This window comes from Mustela putorius, unplaced genomic scaffold (assembly GCF_011764305.1).
Source record: "Mustela putorius furo isolate JIRA1106 unplaced genomic scaffold, ASM1176430v1.1 tig00003845_pilon_pilon_pilon, whole genome shotgun sequence".
Taxonomy (NCBI): domain Eukaryota; kingdom Metazoa; phylum Chordata; class Mammalia; order Carnivora; family Mustelidae; genus Mustela; species Mustela putorius.
The window spans coordinates 84,897,895-84,916,675 of record NW_025421998.1 but is presented as its reverse complement, the minus strand read 5'-3'; the positions used below and the strand labels follow the sequence as shown (position 1 = coordinate 84,916,675).

The 18,781-nt window shown below is 42.4% G+C and overlaps 1 protein-coding gene across 2 annotated transcripts in view; it reads left to right on the top strand.

Annotated features, from left to right (window-relative positions):
* The window catches only part of CEP41 (centrosomal protein 41), a 47,836-nt gene extending 32,229 nt beyond the window's left edge, over window positions 1–15,607 (top strand). For both annotated transcript variants that reach the window (XM_004741748.3, XM_045062990.1), the window contains 8 exons: window positions 1,102–1,163; window positions 2,083–2,152; window positions 7,590–7,740; window positions 9,819–9,970; window positions 10,380–10,447; window positions 11,524–11,638; window positions 12,102–12,317; window positions 13,014–15,607. In XM_004741748.3, the coding sequence (XP_004741805.1) occupies window positions 1,102–1,163; window positions 2,083–2,152; window positions 7,590–7,740; window positions 9,819–9,970; window positions 10,380–10,447; window positions 11,524–11,638; window positions 12,102–12,317; window positions 13,014–13,162 (983 nt within the window). In that variant the 3' untranslated portion in view covers window positions 13,163–15,607. The remainder of the gene's footprint in view (window positions 1–1,101; window positions 1,164–2,082; window positions 2,153–7,589; window positions 7,741–9,818; window positions 9,971–10,379; window positions 10,448–11,523; window positions 11,639–12,101; window positions 12,318–13,013) is intronic.
* The last annotated feature ends 3,174 nt before the right edge of the window (window positions 15,608–18,781 follow it).

Genomic DNA, 18,781 nt, shown 5'->3' with positions numbered 1-18,781 from the left:
TCAAGATAGAGCTGAATAAATACTGATGTTTCAGGAGGATGATTTTTCTTTTAAACTGTGGTTAAAAAGAAAACAACAAAAAGACAAACAAAAAACACCTAACATAAAATGTACCATCTTCACCATTTTTATATTTTTTAATTTATTTATATTTATATTTTTTAAAGATTTTATTTATTTATTTGACAGACAGAGATCACAAGTAGGCAGAGAGGCAGGCAGAGAGAGAGGAGGAAGCAGGCTCCCCATGGAGCAGAGAACCCAATGTGGGGACCGATCCCAGGACTCTGGGATCATGACCTGAGCCAAAGGCAGAGGCTTTAACCCACTGAGCCACCCAGATGACCCACTCTTCACCATTTTTAAATGTGACACTGCTGCACAACAGATCTCGGGAACTTTTTCATCTTGGAACACTGAGTAGGTGGATTTTTACGGAAGTGGAGTCGCGGAGAAACTGATAGAAAAGATTATCAGCACCAGGCCTAACTTTGTTCCCAGTGCAGTGGCAGTGGCAGTGGCGGTGGTGATTGGGGCAGAGGTGGGGGGAGGTTGTCCTGTGTCTCCAGCATAATTTGTAACCACAGGAACAGATCCGGGCAGAGTTAGAATAATAGGGTGTGAATGTCTTACCAGCTGTTTGACCTGGGGCAACTGAGCTTCTCTGGGTCTCTGTCCTCATTTGCAAAATGCAGGCGTTTATTCCCCCTTACCCTCTTTGTTGGGAAAAGGATTTCAAGTGTCTTATAAAATGCACGTACTACAACAGTGGTCAAAAGGAAGAAAGAGAGCAGAAGTAAAAGGGGGAAGATGGTAAGCAGATAGAAAAAATGCAAGGGGTAAAGTCACCAGACACAAAAAGATGACTTATAAATTGACTTTAGGCTTCCTGCCAGCCAAAGCAAAGGTGGGAATGTAGAGGTGATAAAAATGTGTGGCACACTTCATTTTGACCGTACCGTGAGGATCCTATATGAGATAGGATATGTAAAAGCAGATAAATCACTTGAAAATTACACTGTCTAACTTGATGGGTAGAAAGAATGAGTACCTCTAAGAAAAATATACCTAGAAAATTACTTGTCCTATCCTGCTTTTCAGATTATAGATACAAAAAGGATGAGCTTTTCAAGAGACTAAAAGTTACAACTTTTGCCCAGCTGGTAAGTTTAACTAAAATCCTTTGGAGTAAAGACTCTAATCTGTGCTGGTTTATGTGAATATTTCTAATGCCACGCTAGGTAATGTTTGCAGAAGAGTTCCTTCTGATTCTTTACACCTTCGGGAGGATTGATGTGTGGTATGTGTGCTCGCTCAAGGGTAGTATGAACAGTCTTCTCTGGTAAGAATTTTATAAAGTGCACATTCTGCCTTTCAGTCATCACGCTATGGCTTAGGTTTGGTTGTTGTTTTTTTTTTTTTTTCCTTGCACCCTTTAACTTAATATTTAGAATCTAGAATTGTGGTCTTTGGATTGTTTGGCTGTTTTTCTCTATGAAACCAGGTGATTGCTATGGGCTATTTGTTACTTTGGGAAAGTCACTTTCTTCTTTCCTTTGAAAATTACGGACAAAGTGTCTCTCGGGCCCCCCAAACATGAGTTTCATTGATGTACCTCAGATGGATCTTGGGTCTTAGGAGCTGAGCTGTGAAAAGTGCTTTAAAAACTATGTGTCGGTATACAGTGATGTGCTGAATATGTTTATAATTACATTTATTTACTCATTGAATGTAGAGTTGTTGATTCAGTTCTGTCATTGCAAGTACTGCACATTGAGACTGAAATATATATGATTATTTATTCATGTTTCTCGTCTATATTGCCCTTTTGGTCTTTTTAGTTTATTATGTGATGTTTTAAATGAAGCTTTTTTTTCTGGAACCATCATTTGCGTGCGGTATTATTACCACTCCCAAAACAAGGAGGCCTAAGATTTAGTCTCCAATGGAGGACACTGACGGTTCCTTAAACCCAGAGATCTTTTATGTTTGATGTTTCCTCATCTTTTATAAAAGATAGAATTGCCTCTGTTTAAAGACAAACATACATGCCTCTCTACATTTCATTCTTTCTTCTATCAGGTCATCCAAGTTGCTTCCCTATCTGATCAGACACTGGAAGTGACAGCTGAAGAGATTCAAAGGCTGGAAGGTAATGGGAATCGAGGATGTGGGGTAGATAAGTCATTGACCATTTGACCGAAGTGCTTGCCCCGTCTGCTTCTGCTTCGCTGTTGTGTTCACAGAGAACTGGGACTTTGATGGATCTATTTGCAATTCGATTGTTACTCTCTGAGAAACGCTATCTGGTGCTTTAATTGTTAATTCTTATTTATTTTCAAAAGCCATCTGGTTTTCTGGCTCTAACATTTGTAGTTTTAAATGTTTTTGATGTGTTTAATATACTAATTACTTTCCAACAAATATTTTTAGTGCCTTCTCTATACGCATAGGTCACAGTATTAGGTGCTAGGAGACCACAGAGATGAACAACGCCCGCTCTGCTTACAAGGAGCTGGTAGCCGCAAGTGCACACGCACACACGTATGTATGCTGGATGAGAAGAGCGGGAACAGAAGCACAAAATCATGAATGTGACAGAAATTCATAATGGAGAGCTGGAGAGAAGCCATCATTTGTTGAATATATATTGCTAAGTCCTGCACTCGAGTTTTCTTATTTAATCTTATCAAAAACTCTAGAAGGTACACTTTAGAGATGAGAAGCCCAAGCCTCAGAGGTTACATTACTTGCTCAAGGTGACACAGCCAGTAAGGAATGGGCTCAGGATACACAGATTTGCAGGTGTCTGGTAACAATCATTGTCTTTGCTGTGGGAGTTCTGAGGAAGGAAAGGTACTTTCCAGTTAGAAAACGGAGGTAGGCTTTCTTAAAAAACTTTTGAACTAGGCCATAAAGGAGGGTAGCATCTCAACAGGGTGCAAGTTAAGGGTGAGGTTCTTGCAACCTGAGCAAAGAAAGGCATGCGGAGAATGAGAAGCTCCAAGCGAGTTTGGGCAACATGTCATCCAGCCTGGTGGCCATGGGGTGGGTGGGGGTTGGGGGTGGAATGGGTGCTGGGTTGGAGATAGGGCCAGGAAGATAGGCTTCTAGAAGCTCCAGGTTTCCTTTCTGAAACACTGAGTGGAAAATAAAACCTCTTAGTTGTACTCTCATGAAAAAGAATACACAGAGTTAAGGTCTTTATTTTATCCTGAGGTACTCAATCACCAATGTGCGGCTGTTTACTGAAGGGAAATGTGTTCTGTGAAGGTTGATGGAGGCCAGGAATCTGACTTCTGATTTCAAGACAAGTTTCTCAGGAAGTCCCGAGCCCTGGTTTTGTGCGACTTAACTGTCATCTCCCTGGGCTTGTTTTTGTTAGGGAGGATAAAGAGCATCTGACAAAGACAGGAATTTATCTCTGACAGATGCCTCTCACACGGCAGAGAAATAAGGGCTCTTTGTAACAGAGATAATTGAGTCTCCTCACAGAAGTACTCCCAATTTTAACCTGGTTATATAAGTACCTGGATTTGGTCCTTTAATTCATTGCAATTGCAGCACTGGAACATATGGGCACATGCAATTTTCTCTTCTGAGATGAATTTGCACAGCAAAATAGGCTCTTATAAAGTAGGACACCATAATGTGTGAGTAATATTAGTGTTTTTCTAGTGCTCTACACAGAATAATAACTCACTCAGGAATGCCTGTAGAACAGATTGTATGCATATTGGCTATTTTTGAAGGAATTTTTTAAAAAATCTCCTTTTGTAAGTTTATTGTTTTTTTTCCTGACTTAAAAAGTGTATTTCTAGAAAATTAGAAAACGGCAAAAAAAAAAAAAACCCTATATAAAGAAAATTAAATAATCCCTGCTAACATTTTGCTCTATTTTACCCGTATCTAACTGCCCAGCCAAATCCCTTCTCTTTGGGCATGCTTGTGAATTGTGCTGTTTCAAATTAACATTTTATCATGCATACTATCCTATGTCATTAAATGGGCTTCAAAACCTGAATTATGAAGGTTATGTTGTCATATAATGCCTGTCCTGTGAATATACCATAATTTATTTAATTATTCTCCTATTGGACATTACAGTTTTTCTAATTTCTCACTTTTATAAAACAATGCTGTAATGTAAATACATAAACGTCCGTGTGCTTCTGACTATTCCCTGAAGATAAATTGCTGCAGATGGTCAAATGATAGAACCATTTTAAGATGCTGGATTCCACATTATCTCCAGAATGGTTCTTCCTATTCGCATTCCCAACAAATAAAGGAGAAGACCTGTTTCTCTTCATCCTTGGCATTGCGGGATAATTATCATTTTTGCAAACGTTTGCCAATTTGGTAGATGAAAAGTGGTATCTAATAATTTTCCTTTGAATCTCTCTGATCATGAAATAGACCTTTGTGGTACATATATATTTGTTGGTCATACCTGTTTCTTCTGAGAACATTATATGTCCTTCCCCATTTTTTTCCTCTTGTGGTATGTCCATCTTTTACTGATTTGTAAAAGCTCTGTATATTAGGATATCTTGAAATATTGGAAAGCAGTACAGCCTTGAAAATGAATGAGAAAAGGCTTTACTTAATGATTTGGAACAGTTTTCAAGCTGTATCGTTAAGTAAAAATAAAACAACAACAAAACAAAAAACCAAAGTGTAGAGCAGTATGAATGGCATTCTCCTGATATGTAAAAAGGAGAAGAAATAAAACAGATGCTAAGGTCCATGGTTATTTTTTTTCTGGAAGGAGACAGAAATCTCTGAATGCAGTTCCCTTGGGAGAGGAGCCTGAGGGCCTATGGGTCTGCAGTGGGAAGGGACTTCCCTGTCCCTATTAATAGTTTTATCTTGTTTGCATTTTTACCTTGTGCACAGGAGCTTTTTTCAATTAAAGCACTAGGTAATTAAAAAACACTTTGTAAATTAAGTATATTAACCTTTTCTCATGCATCTGGGTCATAGATATTTTTCCTAATTTGTTACTCACCTTTTAATTTTCATGTTGGTTTTTGACATACACGAGGTTTGTTGCATTTTTACAAGATTAAATCTATAAGCCTTTCATGTTGTGTTCTCTTTTATTGCCTGAGGCTCATAAAGTCCAAAACAAGATAAATGATTCACCTATACTTTCTTCTGTTAGCTTTGTTGTTTGTTTGGTTTCCGACATCAATCTATTTGTTAATATTTTGGTATATGATGCGAGGGGGTTTTCTAATTTGATTTTTCTAGATAGTAGGCACAATATCCCACTATCATCTACTCAGTCGTTCTCCCTTTACCCACTGATTTGTGATGTTACCTTTAACATATATATTCTCTTTTTATGTATATTCTGGGTTTTATTTCTGTGTTCTCATACTCCATTGTTCTGGTTTGTGGTTCAGCATTCTTTTGGTCATTTATCTTTGCAATATATGTTACTATTTGCTAAGGTATAGTCTCTAAATTACCCATATGTATGAATGTGTGTCTGTGTGTGTATATATGATATAAATATAAAATATTTACATATATTTTATATTACACGTGTATAATATTTTATATATATAAATATTTTTTTCTCATCTTTAAAATCCCTTTAAGCTTTTCAGAAATCCCATTGGGATTGTTTTATGTCTAAAAATTAAGTTTGGAAAGAATTAATACCATTTCACTTTTAGTCAGCCAGTCAGGAATGTGAAGGTACATCACTGTCTTCATTCAGATTGTCTTTAATGTCTCTTAAGTAAAATTTATAGAAGACCTATAAAGGTTGTAAGTTTTTACAGGTCCTTTACATGTCTTAATAGGCTTATCTTCGAGGAGAGGATATCTTATATTTGCAGTTGTTACTGTAAACGAGATGCTGATCATATTCCTTTCTAATTGGTATATTTTTAAAAAGTAGTTTTTTAGTATTTCTTTTTTTTTAATTTAACCACATACTTATTTCCCTTATGCTCATGGGATTCTTCTGAAGTTTCTAGGTATATATATATCATATGCAAAGTGAATGTTAATATTCTCTTCAATAACTAGGCCTCTGAGTTCTATTTCTTCTCTCACTATACCAGTTAGAATAGCGAATTCTCAAACTTTTTGGTATCGTCTCCCTCCGCACTCTGAAATTGAGGACCTCAAAGAATTTTGATTTATGGACATTATATCAGCTAATATTTAGGATATTAAAAATTTTAACTGAGAACTTAAAAATATTTATTTACTATTTCATTTACAAATAGTGATACTGAACCCACTGCAAACATAAATAACATTTTTATGCAAAATAGTTGTATTTCCAAAACGAAAAAAAAGTTTACTGAGCATAATATCGTTTTACATTTTTTTTTTAAATCTCGATGTCTGATTGAATAGTAGACAGCTGATTCTCATGGCTTCTGCATTCAGTCCATTGCAATATGCTGTTTGGGTTGAAGTACATGGAGAAGATCTAGCCTCACATGGATCTGTAGTTGAAAAAGGGAGAATCTTTTAATAGCCCTTTCAGATAATTGTGGATACATATCTTCAGTACTATGCTAAAACCTGACAACCCATAGCTTCTTAAAGGTTAGCTGTAATGTGGAACCTGAAACCATATCAATGCGGGTTTCATACTCTGTTCCATTAAACCCATCGGTCTGTCGTGTACTTTGAATTAATCTTCTTACCCATGCATGATTTTATAACATCATCCATTGGTCATTTGGAAAAGATCGATTCACCGAGTTATGAAGATCTTCCAAACATTGACAAATTTCATTCATTACACAATATCCAAAATATATATATATATTTATTAAACTCACCACCTATCTTATCAGGAAAATCATTAAGTGCAGGGAGGCAGTCAAGCTCCTGGTGGCACGAACAGGATTTCCAAAATTCTGATTTTTTTTTTTTTTCAAAATTGAATCATCACAACAGATACCATCAGTTGTTTTCCTTGAAATGACAATCCGCTTAGATCATTTTTGAGAAAATGTCTGCCACATGCACGAGTCTAAGTAACTATAATTTTTCTGTCAGTTTTCCTTCCAAGTAAAAATGGTGTTCAGGGCAAAAGCAGCACTAATCACACTAATACTTTCCCTTGAGACAAGCATGGTGCGTCTTGGTTTGGAGCCGAGTTGCTATATGCGGATCCCCATTTCATCCCACGGAATATTCAAAAGGTGTATATTTAAAGATGAGATTTAATAGAATCATGATTATGGCTCCCTTGGGGACTTTTTCCCAATGTGACTGTCCTGTTTATGAACTGAGCGCATCCATGATGGTGAACAAATATGACGGTCACTAATAAAACTCGGTGCCTCTGCCCTGATTGTGGCTCAGGTGCTCTCAGTTTGGCCCCCATCACTTTGGCACCATTCATGCAAGTATCAACACAGTAGGAGAGACCTCGCAGGTGCCCCTGAACAGGTCTCAGGGACTCCTGGGGTCCTAGATGTTAGAACTTCCGGGACAGTTTTAAAACCGTGATGGAATTTCCCTGTCTTGACCTAATTTCAAGGGGGCTGCCGCACTCGTGAATACACCCGGAGGTCAACGTCACTTATTTATCCCTTTGCAAATCTTAGACCATGAGTCCTCGACGACTTCAGAGCCCGATGACAGGGAAATCAGTGCCAGGACCAACGGGAAGGGGAGCCTCGGGGAGCAGTCGCCAAGCCCCATGCAGGTCCTAAGCAGCACGGGAGCAGGGGACTCCAGCCGCTCGACTCTGCAGAGGTACGCTTATCGCTCCTCGGGTCCAGGGTTTTCCCTGCATTTGACTTCATACTCATTTGGGTAACAGTTTCAGTGATTTAGTCGCCGTAGAAACAGACTGGCAGTAGTCAAGTCCTGCATTTTCACTGCAGCCCTTCTAATTTTCTCTTGGTATAAATGCCACCGCCTGAATCTTTTCACAGCATCTTAGCGAGGATGAGAGTATATTGCTAGGAGAGCATTCATTTCTACTCCCTAATTCCAGCCTTCTCAGCCTTCCTGGATGCAGGTTTGCTATTAGGACTTAGCTTTACAACTACTATCTTCTGATTCCCACTCCCGCCCCCTTTACTGTCTGCCGCAGCTTATAATTACCCTGTCTGGAATCAGAAGAAAAATAGAGTGCCATACGCCCTGCTCTGATATTACGCAGGTGCAAAGGAGCGTGAAAGCAGCCTCTGGCGTCAGTTCTCCAACGGCACGGGACTGGTCCTCCTTCCTGCGTAGACTACGATGCAACACTTTCTCACAGATACTAGGTGCTGATTATAGGTTGGTGCTCATTTTCAGCACACGACCATCCCTTCTACAAGCAAAACAGTTGTGCCAGAGAAACTAGGTCTGCTAGAGAATGAATTGCTATCATCAGTACCACTAGTATTTTTTTAAGATTTAATTTATTTGAGAGAGCACAAGTGGAGGGAGAGGGGCAGAGGGGGAGGGAGAAGCAGACATCCCCATTTAGCAGGGAGCCCCATGCGGGACTTGATCCCAGGACCCTGGGATCATGAACGCAGCCGAAGGCAGACTCTTAACTGACTGAGCCACCCAGGTGCCCCAGTACTGCTATTATTTTTTTTATAACTATTTCACGCAAGAGCTCTAAAATCGGAATTAGCAACATGGACCAACAAGACTTCCACTGAGGGTGCAGCTTCATAGGAATAGATTTTCTTCTTCTTTGGTGCGACAAAACGGGCCCTTGCTGGCATCTCGTTACAACACAAACAGGTCTAAGTGCAGAATTTGATTTTCCCGTGCGGGGAGAGGAGCCGTCAGGGGACACGTCAGATTTGCCTGGGAAGGGCGTCCTCTTACTTCAGTACAGGCATTTCACTTCTTGCCATTTTGTTCGTAACACCCACTCCTCTTAAGCCTTTGATTCGTATATTTTTTTAAACCACATTTTGTCTGTAATCTTTAATATGGCAACCAGTTTAAGACCTTAGAAACATAACTGTCAATGGCGAACTCATTCATTTAATCCTAGTGTTTCCTCTGTCTCGTTATGTGAATGTCACCAAATCTAAAAGCCTCTTCAGCCTCAACACTGTCACCTATAAACTGGGAATAAGTACAGATAACTTTTGAAGACATTAAGGGTCAAAATACCTATCGGATAAGTCGTTGTATAAATAGATGAGAAACATTAAAATGATATTGGTTTTTTTTGTTGTTGTTTTTTTTTTTTTTTTTATTTGACACAGAAAAGGAACACAAGCAGGGGGAGTAAAAGAGGGAGAAGCAGGCTTCCCGCTGAGCAGGGAGCCCAGTGCGGGGCTCGATCCCAGGACTCTGAGGTCATGACCTGAGCCAAAGGCAGATGCTTAATGTCTGAGCCACCCAGGCGCCCCACAATGTTGATTTCTAGTGCATCTAATGTACATAGAAAGCCTTCCTTTTTCTTGTGCTACCAACCTTACTCTCTCCCATTTTGTTCTGATTTCTTACACTCCTCACAATTCCATTAGATTAACTGTTGGCCTCTTTCTTTCTCTGAATGCTGTCCTTGTTGCTGGAGGTGGCATGTGCCCAACGGTTTCTGCCCCCTCAGCCATGCTAATGACCTAACATGCATTCTCTGAAGGTGAGTATGGGTGGACGCCTGGGTGCCTTCCTCGGGGCCCAGGGTGCTAGAATAGGAATCCATACGGCCATGCATTCAGAGGCAGAACTGAGACACCATTTCCATTTTCCTTTTTCTTTGAAGTACCCTTTGAAAAGACACTGAGCACTTTCTGACTTTTCTGAAGAAATGCATTTGACCTTGAAGGCACTCACCCCTGACTAGTTTCTGCCAACCTTCTTTTCACTTGCAGCGTCATCAGTGGTGTTGGGGAACTGGATCTAGACAAAGGGCTAGTGAAGAAAGCAGAGCCCACCGCCAAAGACAAACCTTACCCCGACTGCCCCTTCCTGCTACTAGATGTGCGAGACAGAGATTCTTACCAGCAGTGCCACATTATTGGAGGTAAGAGAGGGAGGAGGCGTTCTAGCGTCTCATTCCAAGAACAGAGCCTGTTCTAGAGTCCTGGCAGGCCGGAGCCACACCCCAGGGGCAGCAGTTAAAGAGATTTTCTGTTAGTGGGATCCCTTATGGGAATCTGGAATTGGGCTCTGCCATAATGCTCTTGAGAGAGGCTGGTGACGTTCCCAGATGGCTCTGGGGCCCAGTGCTAAACATCCTCAAAGGTGACATGAAGCTTCCTAATGTGTTCATAGTGCTCTGTTTCTGTTCTCTCAAAAAAGTATTTAGGTTTATGGCTGGTGGATTTTGCAAGTATGTTTCTTTGAGCTTTTAAACTTTAAACCAGCTGGGAATTTGGGGCCAAGTTGTACAGAGAGCTACAAACTGCCTGAGCTTTTTCTTCTCTTTGCAGCTTACAGTTACCCAATTGCAACTCTGTCTAGAACAATGAACCCTTATTCAAATGACATTCTTGAATATGTATCCTTTGTTGCATTTTAAGGAGTTGGGTGGTTTGAGGACTGTAAGAGTCAAACTTATCATGAATCATGCTTGTAGGGAAAAAAAAAACTCTGTAAAGGACCTTTGATATTAATTAGCTTACTTAGCATATTTCAGAATTTGGATTCTTAGCTGTTGCTGAGTACCCTGACCAGCCTGGCAGATGCTTCCAAGCTATCCCACAGTGGGCCAAAAAGCATTAGGTTAAAGTCTGTGATCTGTTGAGAGTTAGTCCTAAGACCTTTTTTCCCCCCAAGAAAGCTTTCCCAACTAAAATGTTTTTTCTTTCTGTCTTAAATTTTTTCTTTCTTAAAATTTTACTTAACTTTTTTGCTCATAAAAATGACACAAATAGAAAATAATTTAAGCACTGAAAAATATAGAAAAGATTGATAATCGTACAACTGAACAACTCTGATTATGTTTTTTTCATATTTTATTTCTAGTTGTCTTCTCTGTATTCCTTTTAACAAAGGAGAAATCATACTGGAGATATAATTTAGTATTTTGACTTTTCCTTAGTTCATAGTACAGTGTATTTCTCCAGGCTAATCCAAGCTCTTTATAAACTTCATTTTTGATGCAGCACATTATCTCGTCTTACTATATACTATACTATGATTTACTAAACTCTTCCTCTCTAATGGGCTTTTAGGTGGGTCTCCTTTTTTTTACTAGCATAAATAAGCCTGCAGTGGACCCATAGGACAGAGGTTTTCTATTTCCTCACCTGTGAATGGAGCTTGTCATACCTTTCAGGGCCGTGAGGATAAAAGAGCTAAAGGGTGTGGGGTGTGGAGCTGGTGCTGTCTTGGACCATGGTGATACTCGTTTATTAAAAAAAAAAAAAAAAAAAAAGAAGAATACCAGCTCATGTGGTTTCCATGACAAGAAAAAAAAAAAAAAAAAAAAACAGAGAGTACAGATGTGCAGAATAAAGAGTGGGGTTGTCCAACGCTCTCTGAACTCAGGAAGGTGACCCCAGACCATTCCTTGTTCCTTGTGGGTTTCTAGGTAGTCTAGTGTGGGTGAACCTTAACTCCTGTGACTCTTAGAAAAATGCCCACGGCAAGGTCATCATTCTGTATGACGATGACGAGAGGCTGGCCAGCCAGGCAGCCACCACCATGTGTGAGCGGGGCTTCGAGAACCTCTTCATGCTTTCCGGAGGTGAGTGGGCTGTACCCTGTTTGGGATTGAAAACAAGATATTTGGACTCACAACCCTTCAACCCCCTCCCCTATCACCCTTTTCCTGTGCACGCTCAGAATTGCGAATTCTGGAAGGAGAGAGAACCACGCTGGCTGCAAGGGGTCAGGAGTTCTGTGAAACTTCTCTTAGCTCCGTCAGCACATGTTTTTAATTCCTGAAATACTGCTGTTGCTATAGGACTCTGGGAGAAAAACCTTAAAGCTGAAGACTGGAGCGAAAGGATTTCTGGTGGAATTCTCAGAATCCCGCCTAACCGTGGACATTTTCTGGTCTAATCTGCTTCATGGTGAAGCATTTAAGATGTCCCGTCCTTGCGTTGGCTCAGACTGGGAGACCAAAGATGAGGAGACATGCAGCTGCCTTCTCAGGCCCTCGCCTCACCACGTTAACACTGCTTTTTCTGATGCTCTTTCACACCCAGGTCTAAAAGTCTTAGCTCAGAAATTCCCAGAAGGACTGATTACGGGTTCCCTGCCAGCGTCTTGCCAGCAGGCCCTTCCTCCTGGCTCTGCCCGGAAACGATCGAGCCCCAAAGTGCCACCCCTGCCAGCTGAGAATAAATGGAGATTTACCCCAGAAGACTTAAAAAAGATAGAATATTACCTGGAAGAGGAGCAGGGTCCTGCTGACAATCCTAGTAAGATATTTGGACCTTTAGAGATCATGTTTTCCGTAGACCTTTGAGATTTGCAGCTTTGAACATCACCTCCTCGTACGAAAAGTTTGTTCTCTTATATTCAGTCTTAAAATATTTGTAGGGGATGGGGAGTGTGCGGGTGCTGTGCGGGGAGGGGTGGGACAAGGGGTGGTGATCCTAGGTTGTGGGAAGAATTAGACGTTGCATATAGACAGAGAAAGAGAAAGGGTTTATCAGTCGGATAGCGTACGTATTCCAAGCAGAGCGGAGGGGCTAAGTTGACGCACAAGGATTTCCTCTCCGATGGGCTTTGTTTCCCTCTGTGGCTTCTGGGCACCTTGAAACCCCGTCTAGCCTTCCCGTGAGCACACTACTTTCTCTTCTCTTCTCTTTCCCCTAATCCCTCCTGTATCCATTTCTACCAAGTATGAAGGTCAGGCTAGGCTGGTTGGGGATAACAGAGAGGAAGGGGGGGGAGCAAAAGCTCTCTGGGCTTCCTTTCCTTCCGGCCCCTTCCCCACCTTCAGGCTGATCTCAAGGAGGAGGAGTAGGTTTTAGCCTAAAGTAGACCCTGAATAGGACTTCATTAGCTTAAAAGTGGTTGTACGCTAAGACTTCATTAACTTGAAAGTGTACTTGGCAGATCGTGCCCAGAGTCATTCTTGCAGCTCTGCCTCTGCTTTCTCGCTCCCTCAGGCCGCCTGAGCCAAGCTAACACCTCTGGAAGAGACTCCAAGGTTCCAGGCACCCGCAGCGGTCAGAGCCTACCTGCCGGGGTCCCCACCGGCCCCCCGAACCCTCGCTCGCTCAACAGCGGCCACCTGCAAGGCAAGCCCTGGAAGTAAAGACTTTGTCTGTCTTAGTCGAATAAATACTTTTTCTCCTTTTGGAACTGCCCAGGGGTTCCAAGTTGGTCATTTTCAGAAACTGCTGCACAGGAAAGACCCCCCTGCGTGTGACAGGCCCTCTTCCCTCTGCCCCGGGGCCAGCACTTGCCTGCACTCAGCTCGGAAGGAGTTTTACAAAAACCAGAGGCATGACAGGCTCTAGCGTCCTCCCTGTTGTTTACAGAATATTTAAGTTTCTGAAACTGAGCAGGAAAAAAAAAAGTCTAATGTTTTAGGTCCTTAAAAAAAAAAAAATGGCCCAGCTTGTATTGGGTCATATCTTGCATTGTTTTGTAAATTCTTCAGTCCCATCTGGTATGTTCTTCCCAGGCAGTTCTTTTTCACTCAGTGATCTTGGTTTCATGAAGATTCTCCAGGTGGACTTTGTAGCAGCCATCTCGGGGTTGGGGGCTGTGGAAGGCTGGGGAAGTGGGTGCTTCTCATCTCTCAGCACCCCCTAGCCGTGGGCCCACTGGTCTGTTATGAGTTGGGAGGCGATGGGGGACACCTGGAGCATTGCTTGGTTTTCGGGTGTGTTAGAGCCACCCTCACACTCCCTGAGTGTCCCTCCCCGCTGGCTGTTTTCCTGGACCAGCCCTGTAACGATGCCCTCACACAGGGCATGAGGGCTCCTCACCAGGACGCCCTGTCTGCCGGACGGTCCTGTGTTAGGGCCACTGCTGCAGCCCCACTGCCCACCCCGACCTGCCCCTCATCGGCGGTTGGTCTCCTCGTTGTACATTTCCACTCCCCAGCTCAGGCCCGTCCTTCTTGGATGGATAGAAATTATGGCCCCTTGAAAACAGCAGCGTCAGTTGGGCGACCTCAGGCAAACAAGGTGAGGACAACTCCATGGTCCTTTGTCAGGGCTGACAGCCCCTTGAAGCCCTAGCTTTAAAATACAGTATTAGTCTAATTGAGTAATTAGTGCAATTTCCTGCTTACTTTTCATTCTCATGACTGAGCTGTGATTAGGAGGTTGTGATTACAGATTCTGGTTTGGGCCAGAATTTTGAATCAGCATTAATTGAATTGCTAGGTGACTGACATTCATTCCATTTAATTGGAGGAACAAAAGACCTCAGGTAAGGATGAGGGACTCCGAAATCATCAGGCAAAGGGAAAGAGCCTTGTTAATTTTTATGGTCTGTGATTTGTAGCTGTGATAAGGGACTGAGGAATAAATTGTGCACTTTGTCATGGCAACCGGCTTCTGAAAAGCCAACTGAAAATTGCCTGTCCTTAGGTGGTTCCTGCTCTCGGTAAGATTTGCCTTAACGGGACCATTTTCTTGCCACCAAAAAAAAAAAAAAAAAAAAAAGGGAAGGAAGGACGGAAGGAAGGAAAGAAAAAGAGAAAGAAAGAAAGAGAGAAAGAAAGAAAAGAGAGAAAGAAAAGAAAAAGTACTACAGTATTTCTGTATTTCTAGAGTTGGGGGCTGTGTTTGTAAGAGAAATAAAGGTAATAAATATCTCAAAGAGACATATGGAAAAATAACTCTCAGATTCAGCCCAGTTGTGTTTTAGTGTGTTTATTCTTCTCTACTTGATTTCCAAAGTGCAACATATTCTGACGCTTTAGAAATCAAACAAACCAGGGACATTGTTCAGATGTCAAGCCGTGCCCAATTTTCCACAAGATTCAAGAATCCTGTATAAAATGCAGCCAACGTACACATAGCTTTAATGAGGAGCCTGTCATGTTGCCCCATAAATTTATTGCCTGAGAACTTAGTTCAGCCTTTTGCTAATGCCAGAATGCTCTGGCTTTTTATTTTCTTTACGGCACAGATTTTAAAAAATGCAAATTTTTCCACACTCAACTTTCCCCTAGCATGGACAAGATTTTCAGCCATTTATGACACATATAGATTTTCAAGGGGGGAAAAAAATCTCTCTGTGTAACAAAGTTCTGTTTATGCCATTTTAAAGTTGACTAGTCAGGAGTTTCGATTCCCCGTTCAATTCTATTTTGACAGGAATGGTAGTCCTCCTTGGTTCCGACTCTGCATTCCGGTCACCAAACACCCTAGAGTATTAGAACCTACTTTGTGTGTGTGTGTATGTATATATGTATATGGAAAGTCACCATAGCCAAACCTCATAGAATCGCTGCGCATTTAGCTGCGACATCTGGCAGGTTGAATATATTTGTGTGTGTTTCTCTGTAGCGCTTTGCCTGTTGATAAGGATTTTAAATCACTGCTCCTCAAAGACCTCTTCTGATTCTGCTCTTTGTGTGTTAAGTGTCCACTCGCAGACAGTTTTTTACACGCTCGAGTTACTGCTTCGAATGTTCTACTCTGTTAGCTTCTTCATTGGATTAACTGACATGTATTATTGAAGTGATCGGTGGTACTTTGTGCAATTATGAATGTTGAAGATTAAAGTACATAGTTATTAATTTGTTGTTTGCTATTCATATGCTGAGATCTGCCAAGTTCTCTTTTCCTCTCTGTGGAGATGATCTGGGGGGGCTGCAAGTGATTTGAAAGCATGTCTCTTTTCACGGCATCTCCCCAGAAGGTACTTATTCTTTGTGTAAAAATCAGGACGTCGTTCCAACCAGAGCGAGGGACCTTAGCTCTCCAGACAGAAGGCCTGGGTTTCTCCTCATGTTCAGGCAGGGGCTGGTGGTCCCTTAAGCACCTCACAGCAGGACTTTCTTGTCAGTGTTTCAGGGGTTGTCGGGCTGCACTTGCCTGGGAATGTGAGACCCCCCCCGCGGCCCCCCCACAGGATGGCACTTGCATTAATGATGTATAAATGCATTTCCACCTGAGCAGTGCTGATAGCCAAAATCTAAATAATAACCCCCGTGCTTTAAAGGGGTGTGTCTTTAAGGAAGAAAAGAGAAAAGCAAAGAAGCAAGAAAAGGAGTGAGGGGCTATGGCAGGGGTGGAGGGCTGTGGGGGGTGGGGTGGGGGAGCTACATTACTCACCCAAAAATGAAAAGCATATCTTGGGTTGTAATAATGCCAGGGTTAATCGACTGGATGGTATAGAACGATGCAAATGGCCTCAGAGTAATTTTATTTTTTGCCTTTAGTAAAACACCAAAATCAGCGCAGTCATGTCGGACTTGTTGTAAATCAGAATTACAAGAGAACAAATAGTGGTGTTCATTAGTTGCTGAGGGACTTTTTTTTTTTTTCCTGTGGAGCTATCGAGATTATACAAAAATTCTTAAGACTCCAGGCCACTCACCAAGAAAACAGGACAAAACAAAACCCTTCTTTTCCCCCAATTCCCTGGTGGAATATCAGTGAAATCAGAGTCCTCAGCGAGGAAGAAAGATGTAGGTAATTTTTCTTGTGCTGGTTTCGGGTTCTGTCATGTCACATATTGGTTATAGATTCAGTCTTTATGTTATCCGACATTTTGGCGGGGGTGGGGGTGTCATTAATTTCTGCCCAGCGGGATTTACAGCCCCGACTGCCTTCTTCCCCCACCACGACGATCATCGCCGAGAACCTTCCTTTCCACCGTTGCAGCCCATGGTCATGGTCTTTCTTGGTCATTTAGATTCATCACAATTCTTTCAAAGGCATGATTCCTAGAATACTTTTCTTTTTCACAAGAAGCATCAGAAACATGCATTATAATTCATCAGTTTAATTATGTGGGCATAATGATATGCTTCTATGCAGCGCAATTAATTTTTTGACTAACAAATATATTTTTTTCCTATAAAAACGGGAAATAAGACGCACTGTGCTCCCAGAGTGTTCCGAGTACGTCTGGGTAACAATACTTTCCCCAAACGGTAGGAATTATTGACACTGTTGTTGTCGTGTCCTTCCGCTGAGCCTTAGGTCTGTTATGACGTGGAAAATGTAAGGATGGAAATTTGTCAGCACTGAATTCTGACGAAACAGGATTCAGTGCGTGATTTTAGGCGTGTTTACAAAAGTCCATTTGTCACACCGCAATCCGCGATCCGCGATCCCCTGGCGGTCTCACTCTCTGAGGCCGATCCTCCTCTGTTCTGAACGCAGAAGCAAATGCTCTTCGCCTGTGTAACATCTTGAGGCATCTGGTAAGATGTGTGGCAAACAGAGGCCACTTATTAAATGCTCCTGACTGATGGACTGCCTTTTTTAAAGGATGCAAATACGTCTTCCAGTAGACATTATTTTGACTATAAGCTCCCAGAGGGTGAAAATCACCAGCGATGGGACAGTGACCTTTAGGAAGCGTGCGTGAATAAACGCACTGAAGCCGTCAGGACTGCGGTCTAGGGTGGGGTGCCCATTACGGGGGCCACTCGGAGCCGGCCTGCCGTTCTAGAGACCCTGGCAAACTCGTTATCTTTTGTCCCTGTGTACATCCTGCTTTTGTAGGAGAGGCATTCACAAGCCTGAGATTTTTAGATTACCCACTGCAGGGGGCACCCTGGGAGCTGTTAGGGCTGTTACTACTACCCTGGCTATGTGCAGTCTGCTGGGCCCATTTTCATGGTCCCCTCAGGCTCTCACTAGCCTTTGGAATTCATCAAACACAGGTGGCACACCGTCCCCATCCCAGAATGGGCTCTTTTTCTCCCTTGTTTCAAATCTCAAAACTCTCCAGATAGTGATCCTAGCAAACACGCTTACTGTGTGTTAGGCCGTGTTTCTAGACTCTTCCAGGTATGTTTTGGCTCATTTCTCACAACAGTCCCATGAGAGGGGCACCCCATTTTTCAGGTGAGACTGAGGAGCCAGTGGAAATTAACCAACTCGCCTCGAGCCCCTAGACCCTGAGCTAAAGATGGAGAAGCCCAGAAGCGACCTGAGAACCGTGGTTTCTGAGCAAATTCATCCAGACCACTCCGCTCTGTCTACCCACATCAGCTAGGCACTGCGCTCTCCCTCGGTGGTAACCCGATTTACCAACGTGAATGCAACTTGCCCTCGGGTATCCGCCTCCCTGCCCTCCTCGTCCCCGGCAATCCCACCAAAAGCTTGTCCTCCTCGGCCTGCACAAAAGGCAAGAGGAATTCAGAGACTGCACATCTGCTCCTGGGAGTATGTATTTCCACAAATCCACTGTCTGTCTGGCTCCCACCGCCTATCCTGAGAGCAGGGGCGCCAGGCTTTCTGGAATCCATTCTGTGTCCAAATGAACATGAATGAGGTCTCACTTAAAAAAACGGGAGTTACAAACTTTTAACCTGTCAGAAAAGAAGGAGGCTGTTTTCGTAAATTGAACTATTCATTTAATAAACCACATTGATATGATTTGTGTCCAATCATTCCTTTCCTTTGGGGTGAGGTCTCTGATTTAGACTGAGACGTAAATTGTGGGAATTGGCTCCTGGCCACGGGCCTGGGTCTCACGGGAGGAAAGCGGCGGCAAACCTCTGCCTCCATCCGTGTCCATAGAGCGTTTGCTCCACTGCACTCTCCCCAGAATGTAGCAGAATGCCCCCCCTGTGGTAGAGCAGGAGACTTTTCATTTTCTTCTTTGCATTTGGCCATAAACATTTGGCAGTCTCCGTCTCTGCGGTTGTTAGGCGATTAACTCAGCTCACAATTCGAGTTGCCAAATTAATGCAGATCCTGAAAGCTTTGGGGAAAATTCATTACCCTGTGAC